The sequence below is a fragment of the Manacus vitellinus genome, unplaced genomic scaffold (assembly GCF_001715985.3).
Source record: "Manacus vitellinus isolate BGI_N305 unplaced genomic scaffold, ASM171598v3 scaffold_42_pilon, whole genome shotgun sequence".
Classification (NCBI taxonomy): Eukaryota; Metazoa; Chordata; class Aves; order Passeriformes; family Pipridae; genus Manacus; species Manacus vitellinus.
Genome location: NW_021940553.1, coordinates 3,288,206 through 3,301,641, shown reverse-complemented (window position 1 = coordinate 3,301,641; position 13,436 = coordinate 3,288,206). Strand labels below are relative to the sequence as shown.

The following is a 13,436-nucleotide window of genomic DNA, read 5'->3' as shown; positions in this document are numbered from 1 at the left end:
CCTTCCCCACAGGGCTGGGCAGGATTACTGGGTGAAGGTGGAGCAGTGGTCTCAGTACACCAAAGGACTTTGCAGCACCAAACAGTGATCACCAGCAGCAAAGCAAATGTCAGTGCCAGTTACAGCAGCCACAAGAGTACCATGAGCTGTTCAGCACCTTCATGAGGCATCATAAGGCAGAGAGCAGATAAGAAGGTAGCAGCTTTACATAGAACATATTTGAATCTCAGTTTAGGATAAGTGTTGTTCATAGGCATCTGTGGATATGTATTTTTACTGTGTGTGTACCATGTTGCTATTCATGATGCTGTAAAAATAGAAGGGGCTTACAGATCTCCTCTTCTTCTGTGGAGGACAAATCCCTGAGGTTTAACACTATTCTGTAAGCCCCTTATAACCATGCAAGAGGTTCCATTTCATGCATTTGGCTAGTGGATACTGTAATTGATTTCTGTGAAAAGGATCAGGGATCTCTTCCAGTTGACTGGTTGTAGGCTCACAATGGTAGTCATTAAATGGCAATGTGTATCCCAGCTGCAGTTGCATTCTTCCTTCCCTAGTTTTTGGTTCTGTGCTGGTGAATACCCTAATAAGCTTAGAGACCACAGAATCAAACTTTGTGTTTGTGTACAGCAGTTGAATGAATGCTTTCTCTACCATAACTTCCAAACTCATCTGATAAGCTGGTTCCTGACATGAATTATGGAAAACAATTTAAATGACAGCAAGATAATGTGACTTGAATTTTGCTTCCTCCACCTAATATATCAGAATTCAATCTTTCTTACATCTGTATATTAGTCCATGTAGGGCTGTGTTCCAGGTTATAGTCTGAATGTACAGTACAATCCAAGACTAATATAAGTATGCAGCAAGAAGCTAGGAATGAACAACATGTGATATGCATGGGTAGTGTTTGGCAGAACAAGTCTAATCCACCTCTGTGAGAAGAGGAAGATGTTGCAAGTCAAATTTTTTTTGATAGAACATGAGAAAGTAGACCATGAACACAAAAAGTAGCCAAAATCTCTGGAAAAGATACATTGGCGGGATAGTTATTTTAGGATGGGATGAACAAAAGCAGCAGTTTATTCTTGTCTTACACAGATGGCACAACATACAGAACCAGCACAAATAACTTACAAAATCTCATACACCATGCTTCCTCTTGAATAGCTTCTATTAAGTTACAACACCATAACGAATCAGGTATTTAGTTACGACAGATCTCCAGACATGAGTAGTCTCCCATTCAAGGAGTTATTATTTTTGTAAGCTACTTAGACAAACATCATTTTTTACATGTTTAATACAGTACAGTATCCTTAACAGAGTTCAAGATATTCACAATGAGAATTGAATACTTTATAAAACAGCAGAATTTCTCATCTCAGTACAGGTCTACATTCGCTCCTGCCTTGTCTGGTTTAAAATGAGTTACAAGTCGCCTTTACTCAACTTTCCAAGCTAAACATTGCTTCAAATGGAAAAAAAAAAGAAAAAATCAAATCTATTTACAGGGTATTTTAGATTTGATAAAAGTGTCTTTCTTCCCTCGTCTGTTGCTTCCCCCCATCCCCCAGCAACAACTGCATTTAGCTGGTAGAAATATTAACCCTCAAGCTGCTACAGAAACTCAAAAGAAAAAAAAATTAAGAAAAAATTGATGACGACTTGTTGGATGCAAAATGAAAGATGATCACAGCCCAGCTTTAATTCAGAAAGATGGAACTACTATCTCCTAATGTTGTATTTTGTTTCCATTGGAGACAGATGAGTCCTGTCATCTGATTTTTAGACACAATGTACTACTTATGGGCCAATACACAGAACCTCCATCTCTCGTTAATTACAAGCTATCCCACTCTCATGCAATCACTTTCAGTATAGTTCTTTCCTTACTAGAAATTGTAACAACTCTGGTTGTGTGATACTGAACTTAAACTCTCCCAGTCTCCATCAGATCAAACGGTATCCCCTCATCTATCCTTATCCACGGTCCCAGTGACATTGCTGGGTTGACTCAGAAGAAGACTTTTGCTCTGTGAATGCACTTCAAACCCCTCTGAAGCCTGTGGGCATCTTTCCTTTCACTTGGTGGCTTTGGATTAGCTCTGCTTGGATGTGGCTGGCAAACTCTAGCCCTTAAGCAGTTAATCAACTTTCTAAAGAAATAATCAAAAAAGATTCCTCTTCTTTATACATACAATACGCAATATTTTTACATTGAGCATCATCATAAAAAGCATGTTTATGTTATTTTGAAAATGTATTTTTACAGAAATCTATAAACACTGTTGTATCAAACACATTCTCAAAAACTGGAGAAAATACTGACACAAAACCTGGAAGAACCTCAATGGAATTCTTCCAGTACTATTTGTCTACTTGCATATTTCATATTTCAGTGTCCTTTCCTGCAAACATAGTTTGGCCATATGAGAACAGGTAAAGTAGACAACAAATCCCCAATAGTTTTTAATAGGACCTAAGTCTGTTGTTTAATGAAAGTAGTTTGACATTCAATGTATGTTTGTGGTTTTTTTTAACCTGGCATGCCCATCCTGCTACCTTTACTCACATTGAGCAATACCTTAATTCCCAAAGAGTCTCATTTACTTCAATGGGACTACACATGACAAAATGACGGATGGAAAAATACTGAAAATGGTTTTCCACTTTTAAAATCCTTCTTATGTCAACAACTAACATCATTATCTTCTTCTTTATATATATTGTAATTGAAAATGAAGCAGGACTAATATTTGCAAACAATTCTGTATCAGAAATTAGTGTTTGAACACAATTTGAACACAAACCATAGGAAATAATCTGCTTATAGTTGTGCTATAGTTCTGACAACCTAAAAACCTATCTGGTGTGACCAAGACTAACTTTCACAGGTCTAAATACTTTACTTGTATATTTGTTATAGTTACACTTGCTATTTCCTCAGCCTGACACAGTTTAAGTTTAAATAGACTTGTGTCATGCTGATATGAAATCAGAATGTTATTTTCCCTTACCACCACCACCAATTTTCAGTACAATCAGTAATGTACATTAATCTAATCTAAGTGAAAAGCACTTTCCAAGTACTTTGTCTACATAATACTTGAGAAATTATAATGTGAGCTTGATTTCCTATTCTGCAAAAGTTTTTAAAATGCTTTAAATTTGTATATTGGTACTGACTGTAATGACATTAATTACAATTCAGGAAGTTAAACAGCAGAATAAGATTTTGTTCTCTGTCTCACTATTTTTTAATTCTTTAATGAAACAAACAAAAAGAAACAACTTTTCTTTAAGTACTATTGAATGATTAAAAAATAATTGGTGAAAAGTCATTGACTGTAATATCCTGTGTGTTACCTCAGCTCAACAGAATTGTTTTTCTATGGCTTGAAATGTTTAAAGTGTAATCCTACCTAGAGGAAAAAAATACAAGCCATATCAAAACCCAAATTCTAGCTATACTGCAACATGTACAGTCACCCGTAAAGGAGCCCTTTTAACAAAAAAATGTTTGTTAACTTGCTCAACAATTTGAAGAATGAATCTATTTTGGTCACTGTAATAAAACAAACTATATAAATACATATTAAAAAATCCAAGTGTAAATAATGATGTAGTATTTCCACACATAAAAAACCTAGTTGCACGTGCGGTGATATGTAAAACAAAATGTTGAAAACCTCTTCATTCTTTGGGATGATCAAAGTATAAATAACCAAAACTTACAAACAGTAATTAAAGTTTCATAAAAGAAGGATTTGGTGGAGGAGCAGAAGGAATTCCCCTCCTACTCACCTTCATTCCCCATGGCTTTTATAAATTCATCCCCTTATCAATAAGCCATAGGTGGGTTTTTCAAAGCTAGTGCTATATTATAATGAGGTTATCTTCTTCTATATAACAGTAATAATAAAGTTTCCAGTGACTTTTTCATAAAATATAGTCTGTTCCTATTGAAGTTCATAGTGCTTCAGAAGTTACAGCCTATTTAAACTCTAGAATAATATGAATCTGATCCCATTATGCTAAAGTCTAATGATACAGAAATTCTGTTATTTACTGTGAAAATTTAGTTACCTTCTGTTCTGATAATTCAATTCAGTTTTATTTCAACCCCCCCACCCAAAAAAAAAAAAAAGTCTTGTAATTAAAAGCTAGTAATTATACATAGCAAAGAAAAAAAATTGCTCCTTGCCTATGGAAATATATATAGTTTTAAAAGTTCCAATCCCTCTCTAAGCTGCTAACCATCACATAACATATGCCATTTGGCAATTTGTCTCCTAGGATATTCGCAAATTTCTTTCCAGTGCTCTCCACCTGTTCCTTCTACTGAAGATCCCAAAGTTAACCGGCCAATGACCTCATTCCTTGACCCCCTATCTGAATCTAAAACCAGAAATTCAATGCTGATATCATCAAGGCCCTCGCAAGGAATATCAAAGACAAACAATTCATTGAACACTGCGTTGGGGGTGCACTTCTTCACATGGGTTTTCTTTTTAGAAATTCTCTTCTTAGCGTGGTACAGGTTCACTTTGACGTAAGGGTCTGAAATGAAAAGAAAGAGCACAGGTAAGATATTGAAGAGTGCTGTTTAGAAATTCTTCCATCCAATTAATGGTAAATTCCATAACTATCCACTGTAATTACATCGCAATGAGTAGATGTTTCAAGCTATGAAAGATGATTCATCTCATCCAATCTTTTTGTTTACAGCTGAATTACCCCTTCGATGTCCCTTTACAGTCACCAAAGATATGACCAAGACAGCCAGTGAAGTTTAGACTGTGATCAAATGCAGGTGTCTCCTTTATGAGATAAATCCAGTTCCATAGTCCTTTAACCCTTACAGCATCTCTACTACCTGCAAAGGTAGTCTGAAAGTGCACAAATTTCCGAGGGACTCTGAAGAATATGTATCATTACATATTTATGTGTAACAGAAATCTGCTTTACACACATTTTACCATCAGTGATAACAAGACTCATGCAAAGAAAAGCCTCAAAAAGAAGAGAATAAACTTTTGCTGAGAGAATGGAAAAATGGATGTGATATTTCTGCTGTGGTTCTACCAAAGTCAGTCAGTTTGATTAAATTGCTGCCACAGATTGTTATTGAACAAATTTGACACAAAACCTTAAATGTAATGGTATGTCTGTTGTTAAGATATGTATTTGACTTTATATTTGTACTCTACTATTATTGAATAAGGGAAAGGAAAATGTCCATTTTTTTCAGCTGTCAAACAACTGTGAGTGTTTATGTTCCCTATAATTATTCAATTATTGTGAGATTCCCTCGTTATTGTCTTCAACAATGGCCATATTTCTTCTTTCAGAGGAATTCTATAGAACATTTTAAAAACCGTTGCTTTCAAGTACCTTGGCATTTATTCAGTGCAAATGTGGGCCTGTTTCCAGGTTCTCATGGTGCAGTGATGTAGTACAAAATCTTTCCTATTGGACTCAGTCAAAGAAGATATTCTTTGTAAACGATTACCCAGTTAATTATCAAGAATAGTTGAACACTTTTTTAGAAAAAGTAATATTAAAACTCACCTGTATTTACAAATGTTATGTCAGAGTTATCAGACTGAAATAGTTAGATGATTAAAAGGTATTTTTTTCTTTGAACTTGAAGCAGTCTACCAGGAGTGGGGTATAACACAATACCTCTTCACTTTCATACTCCATCACCATAATAAACATATCAGAAATAAAGCTTCATGTGATGAAAATGTTCATTGGTTTTGAAATTAATATGTGTCCCACAAACATTAAAAATATCAAAATCAATATTCATCAGATGATTCACACTATTTTTCATTTCTTTTTAAAGGACATTTTCTGACTGCTGTCTCTGACCAGGTACTAGATAAGTTCCAGAGTGTTCCACTTGATTTCATTAGGTCTGTTTGGAGACCTCAACACGAGTGACCAAGGAAATCAAGGAGATTGTGAAAATGGAACAGCTTCTGAGTAAAAACAAAAAAATCCCTCTTTCTAAGGAGGTTAAATTATGCAATTGTTTGGTCTATCCCATAGAAACACTATTTCATCCTCTTCTTTGTCCAAGATTAATGTTGGGATGAGGGGAAAGTTACAGAGGAAATAATAACTGTCCTGAGTGCAGTATACTGCTGACACCCAAATATCTTATGAACCTGGCCTTATGGATGAAGAAAACAATGAGGAACTGCCTAAATGAAGTAGGTGTCCAGGTAGAAATACTGTAGAAATACTGTAGAAATACTAAATTTCCATTATGGTTAGCAAGGCTCCACTGAGGGAAGCAGAAAGAGCAAAAAAATTTATAGCTTTACTGGTAAGATGTGCAGTAAACAAATGTGTAGTTTGGATATTCTGTGGGGTCCAGGTGGCTGTTGTGAGCAGGTTTTTTTAATCAATCTGTTTTCCTACCTGTATAAACCTTAGCCAGGCTTGGTCTGTTGAGATCAGCTTGCTGTCGCACTGCCTTCATGAAACCTCCAACCTCTCATGTGACTTTGGGATGGATTGTTAAAAGTACGTATGCTCTCTTTTAATGGAGTAGGTTGTTGGGCTCCATTTTTCTCCCTCTGATATGTGAACAAAATTGAGATCAGAAGGAGGATTTAAATGGAGCCTGAGGGGAGTTATCTATGGTTTTGTTGCATTAGATTCAGAATAGGTTGATTTTCTAGATAAACTAGAGTATTTCTTGATACGAGAAATAGAAAAAACTGTATTATTGGTTGTAGTAATTACTATGCAGTGTTTCCCAAAACTACTTCATCTTCTGCTTCTTTCAAACAATCCTGTGAAATGAGAGACTATCAGTTGTATAAAGAATCAGCAGTAGATGTGCTACAGTAGTCCTTTGTTGTCTACTGTTGTTTTTGTGTGTTAGTCTTATCCTTATATATTTAACATTAAATTTTATACTGTTATTATGTTATCTAGACTTACTGTGCATCTAAATGCAATTCTAGAATTGGCTTCAAAGGAGGTTCCTCTGAATGAGAAATGGCATAAGTCAAGGAGGAGAGAGGGAAAAACCTGATCCATCTTAGTGCACCCTAAGTTTGGATCATGATAAAGCATGGGTGTTGTGTTACAGCCTGCTTCCAACACTGGCATAGCTCACCTTTTCACCTTGCCAAAGAAATGCTAGTGCTCAGTGTTCCAAACTCAACACAGATGTACTGGTTGCTTTTCTTGGTGCAAAACTGAGATAAACCATATGATTATCTCATTCAACGCTGATCTTCCACAAATAAACTGATTTTTTTGTCATAAATAAAAGCTTTTAGTATCTGCAAACAACATCCCATACTAATGGCAGATGGATTCTGTTCAAGACAATCAAAAAACTCATTGGTTTCCACTGCTAACAGATGCCACCTTTTTTTGGTGTGATTGAAGAACAAATTTGTAAAATACATATCCTGAAAATAAAACGTTGACCTAGATATGAATAAAATGAATAGGCTGTAAATAATAGAAACACCATTTCTGCATTTATGGGATTTGAAATGCTGCGTTTCAGCTGTCTTCTCTCATTCTCTTTTGTATTCTTAGGGCACATCCATTATTAAAACCATTACCTGATAATCCTGACACATCAGATTTAGGTAGATGCCTGGCTTTTAAAACAACAACAGTGAGTGTGTTTGTTGTAGACTGATAACAGAGAGACACCAGTAATTCTCCACGCCCAGATGACTTCTGAGGAAAGTAAAGAAAAGAAAAAAGAAATAAAACTATTTATAAGCAATTATATTGACAGAATTAAGAAGATTTATGAAATGTTACATAATGTATGCTCTAAAACTATGCAAAAGGATATAACATAGTGGATATAATTTCCCTCTACTTTAGTTATATAGCTTTTCTTATGATTGCTTATCAGACTGAACAAAAATAAATAATAAATAAATGAAAGTGTAGGTTTACATGGCATCATTAGCTTCAGAGGATAGAATTGGAATCCTACGTCCCGAGAAAAAAAATCTCAGTAAACAAAGAAATATCTTAACCAAAATAAAATTCCATATAGATGTATTGGAGAGGGGAAATCAAATGAAGGTAAATAAAAAATATTCAGTAAAACATTTTAACATGAATGATTCAAGCTGTTAGCTCCTGACACTCTCTAAAACAGTATAATACACATTAAATGAAGGTGAGATCAAAGAATTTCTCTATGATTATTAGATTTGAATTAACAGTAATTTATTTCTCAGGAAGAAGGAAAACAAGAGAAACAAGAAAAGGTAGTACTTTCTATACCAGAAAATCCAATAAGTTATCAACAAAAGACCAGTGATATAGTTATATTTGTTGCAATATAGTGATAGAATTGCAAAATAACAATATTAGTTATAGGTATGGTGCCTAGTAGACATTTATTTGATTTGGCAGTATGCTTGCTCTTTGAAAACAATCAAATTGAAAGTCAATACACATTTCACCTCCTTAGTAGAGATTAAGAGAAGTGTGTGTGATGCATGTGCATTTCTGTCTTGCAGCTGTGATGGCTGTAAATGATCCTTATATTTAGAAATGAGACAACAGGGTGTGAAATATTTTTATCCCAGTGAAGTCAGTAGGTTTTGCCATTGACTTCAGTAAGTTTTTGGCTTCTCCCTTGTGTCTTACTATCTTTAGCAAAGCTGCAGCTTGTGTCAAAATTCACAAGACAGAAGGTAGTAACAGCACCAAAGTGCAAGAACAGACTACTGCATCAACAGTATGGTCCCTAACAGGTTCCAATTCCAGTAACTAAAGACTACCTACATTCTTTAAGAATCTGCTACACAACCCATGTAGTAGAAATGAAAGATTTACATTGACTTCAGTAAAATTTAAGAAAGAATGACATCAAATAGAAAAGGGGAGGGAAGAGTAAGGGAATAATATACAAATATTTATATTCTTTCATTTAAAAGCAATTAAAAACAAATTGGTCTAGATTGAGGCCATTTGACCTGGCATAAATTGGTCCACTTAAACCTGCTGGACCAGCTGAATAAACAATTAGAGTTTAGGACATCAGCAATTTCTTGCAACATGCTCATTTTAATGTTTTTTTTGATTGCGTTTATGTAATGGCTTCCTCATACCGCCATTATGAAAGCATCTCCATGAATCACATGGTGAGCTTTTTCAGTTTTCTTTCTAAAATGGTGGCAGCATTACCCAAGAATCATAGCTAACACTAGCACAACATTCTTAAAGTTTAAATAAATAAGATGTTACCCTAACATTTCTTTTGATGATCTCTCTGTCCATGAGCAGCCTTCCTTCTGAGAGTTCAATTCCAGCGAGGGGAATGAGGACTTCTCCAATGACATCATCTCTGGAAAATCTGTCAAAGCTCAAGACCATGAAGTGAAGTGTTAGGTCTTGAATTTGGCTGTAGGGGATCCCATAAAACGTGAAAGTCTCATCGAAAGCTGGATCTAAGGTTTTTCTCAGCACTCTGGTTTTCACTTTGTGCTTTTTCTCAGGCAGGATTGTCATTTTGATGTAGGGATCAGAAGTCATTGACTGTTCATCCATTGCTGGCAGTCCACGAGCTTCTTTGATGTTCACTACAAATGCCTTTTTCTCAAAGTTGTACTCTAAGGAGAAAAAGAGAGTTCCTAGCTTGTCTTGTTTATCTTCAGATGACAGGGACGTGATGGATTTTAAACTATCGGGGGATACTGAATCTTTCTTCCTTTCTGCAAAGTGCTTAGGAGAAGCATTGTCAAGATCTGGAGAGCTCTGCGTTTTTGTGGTTGTTTTGGGGAAGTTGCCATTTAGATCTCTCTTCTCCAGGTCAAGATGGAGAGAATTCTTTGGCACTGCTGATTTGTTCTTGGCTTCACTTTTATCATCTGCCCCAAACTTCTTCTTGCTGTTGAGATTCTCAGGGTAAATATCAACCCCCTTCAGAACATGGACAAACTTATATGGAGGGGTCTTATTGGATTTGGAAGATTTGCGTTGGCAGCAGATCCAAGCAAATAGAGAGACAGAGAAGACAAGGCCAAACGCACTAAAGATCCCAACCACTGTAGGAATTTCATCTGCAAACCAAATAAATAGCAACAAGCACATAAGCAGTGATGCTTTGGACTCTGTGTGATATTTAATAAAGTACTAATTTAGCAAACCAGACTGACACGAGATGGTAACAGCAGCAGGATCGACAGACTGAAAGTGCTTTGCATGGTACATATTGCTCGCCACCTGCAGGCAAGAGAGTGTAGTCCCACACTAAGGAATGCTTGTTGTGCTAGTATTTTTCCACACACAGAGTGTTAGGGAGGAAAATACTATTCCCATCCTAATAATAATCACAGTTCACAATTTCTCGACTATCTCATGCCTCTGTGTGTGGTTTCTGAGTTTATATGTCTGTGAGCAATACCAGCTCTCAGAAGATTTCAGCTTTGAGTTTATGGAGCTTTGTTGGTTAGATAAAACATATTCTGAAATATGCATTACTTATAGATACATCATCTGTTTTTCATACTATTTCCTAGAATACTTTGTACACTCAATTAACTCATTTTTTATGGTCTGATCCCATAATTGCCTGGAGGTATCTCTTGAAAGAAGTGAGTTTAATTGGAGGTTATAGCACTCAACAGTTTCACTGGGATTTTCAATACTTTGCAGGAGGAAGTCTATCAAGAAAATTTAGAATAATTACATACCAAGTGTCTTTTCCAGATGGATGTGACATTAGGTAGTCACATGTGAGTTCAAAGCTGAAAAAAACCTGTTATATGTATCATTGATAACCATCAAGTTTTGCATTTAAGACACTATGAATCAAAGCTTATGGGGAGTTTACAGAAAGGGTCAGTACTTCTTAGGAGTATATAAGAGAAACATTAAAATACTAAATCTCTTCTACCTTAATATGAATCCTATCTTTCAACTGAATAAGGAGAAACCTGAACAAGTCTTACAACCTCCATTGCCATGTGGATACATTGCTTACATATAGAGCATCATTAGTCCTTCAAAGCATGCATCGAAGGGTAAATGAGCACATCTAATTGGAAATCCAATTTTGCCCATAAGTAACATTACTAAATGAGTTTAAACCTCCCACAATGTAACAATCAGAGCTTAATCTTTATTCCCTGCAACAGTGGATGTCCAGTAGAATATTAATGGAATGACATTGTTTATGCATAAAGGCAATTATATAACAGTTGTGGTTCTCTCACAAATGATCATTCTGGATGAGTAAAGCAAAAGTATCCCCCCGTATATGTCATTGAATCAGCTCCATCCAGGTAAAAGTTGGGCAGATAAATGCACTGCCACTATACCTTTGCTTTTTAGTGGGATGATTCAGAAAAAAAAAAAAATCCACAACAATACTATCAGAACAAAGTAGGACATAATGTTCCAGCACAGAAAGCATCAGACCTGGATATTAATTTCTTCTGACAACATTCGTGTCACTTTCCTTACACCTACGATCTGTACCAGTCTATATCCTTAATTGTAAGAACTTACTGAAATGAATGAAAATCTTATACATAAATAAAAGTATTTTTCCTAAGTTAAACACATGACTCTGAGTTTCAGGAACTCCCTGGGCTTCAGAAATTTAAATATGCATGATATAAAAGTAGAAGGTTAAAAGTAATTGAAAACTAATCAGAATACTTTAATGGCTTTTAAGAATGATTTGCACATTTGCAATACTTCCTCATGAGATGATAGACTTTTTATAGTAATGGATATTATGTTCTACTTTAATTCTACAACTGCTGAAAGCAGTGGTAAAATCAATTTGATGTTTAAAATATTAATTATCTTTCTTAAATAAGTAATTAGAAAACCATGATGTCACAATTGTGGTTAAAAATATCGAGTGGGTGGAATAGGAAAGAATACAAAGTGGTAACTAAAATGCTTTTATATTCACAGCTAGTTACGTTGCAACCTGAATTTCTTGCAGTTTTCATAATGTTAACATTCAAGGCAGTGCATTAATAGGAAGCATCACCTATTGATTCTTGGGCAACTTATTATTCCAGTTATGTGATATAAATCTGGATTCTCTTCACTTAAGTCAGTGGAATGATCTTTGAATCAAACCACTGCTAGACCAAATATAATGTACACTAGAGTCAATATTTGCAAAGCAGAGTTCAGAAATGTTTCTACTTACTGCTTTTCTGAGTAAAGCAATTTATGTATGTATTTTATAATGCACTTATATGACTGTTTCTGAAACTTCTGGTATCACAGTACATCCAGTGCATAGAAATGACAAAACTGAAAAGTTCATTGTCATTTTGCTATTCTCGGTGCACCCAATGTGCTCAAGATGCAGTTGTTCAGCTAAAAACACTGAAATCCTGTATTTTCATCTTCCTAACAATGCTCTTTGCAAGACTGCCTTTCACTTTAACTAACGATTGACCTACAACAAGAAAAAGGAAGGAAGGACAATTATTCCAACAATGTCTCGAACAAAGATTTTCTGTGTGTCACAGGATGCACTTACATCATTTAACTCCGGAGGCATGCTACTTTAACCAAGACACGGAAAACAACCCCAAATCTCTCTCATCCAAAAAATGCACCTGCAACAAACCTCTTTATCTCTTCCGGTACTTTACCGGGGGAAGGGGGGAACGGGTGAGGAGGAAGAAAGAGAGGGGAGAGAAAGAAAGAAAATTCACACAACTTCTGAGATGGAACAGAACTGGAGGGGGTGGGGTGGGGGGAACCAGGTTCCTCCCAAGAAGCTGCGTGCTGGGAGGCGCTGGGTAGCTCAGCGGAGGCTGCTCTTCTCCCGGGGAGGGGAAGAGCCCCCGTCCCCCAGTGAAGGGATCCGGGGCAGGGATGCACGGGATGCACTCACCGAACTGCTGGCGGGTGTCGGCGATCGGAGCCATGTTGGGGGCGTGCGATGCCCGCGGGTCCTGAGCCTCTGTCCGCGGGGCTTGGAGCCGCTGGTCGGGGTTTGGAGCCTCTGGCAAGGGGTCTGGAGCCGCTCTCCGCGGTGCTGAGCTGCTCCCCGGGGCTTGGAGCCGCTCTCCGCGGTGCTGGATTCGCTCTCCGCGGTGCTGGAGCCGCGGTCCAGGGGTGCGGGAACCGCCTCCCCGGATGCCAAGCGAACTGCCCGGAGCACCAAACGCACTGCCCTGCTGTTACCCCGGCTCTCACAGCGCCCGAGTAACTGTCTTCCAGCTCAGTTAAAAAAAAAATAGTCTATATATTAAAGGAGGAAAAAACAACAACAACAAAAAAGCAAAAAACTCCCCAAAACCCAGAGACACGAGCAGTGGGGACAGTGGAGAAGAAGACTGTGAGGGGACTGGAGGAGAGAGGGGGAGGGGAACCTTCGGTCCTCCCCTTTGCACACTGATTTGCAACTCCCTTCCTGTTTTGGCTCTTCTGAGTAGCTCTGC

General features: G+C 36.9%; 1 protein-coding gene across 2 annotated transcripts; it reads right to left on the bottom strand.

Annotated features, from left to right (window-relative positions):
* Positions 1 to 1,052: 1,052 nt before the first annotated feature.
* SYT4 (synaptotagmin 4) lies at positions 1,053 to 12,975 on the bottom strand. 2 transcript variants are annotated; one of them, XM_018078825.2, is made up of 4 exons: positions 12,887 to 12,975; positions 9,262 to 10,076; positions 7,608 to 7,728; positions 1,053 to 4,569 (listed from the first exon to the last, which is right to left on the bottom strand). In XM_018078825.2, the coding sequence occupies exons 1-4, from the start codon at positions 12,918 to 12,920 to the stop codon at positions 4,262 to 4,264; spliced, it is 1,278 nt and encodes a 425-aa protein (XP_017934314.1). In that variant the 5' UTR covers positions 12,921 to 12,975; the 3' UTR covers positions 1,053 to 4,261. The 2 variants fall into 2 exon arrangements, with proteins under 2 accessions (XP_017934314.1, XP_017934315.1); XM_018078826.2 differs by having other exon boundaries at positions 9,268 to 10,076.
* Positions 12,976 to 13,436: the final 461 nt, after the last annotated feature.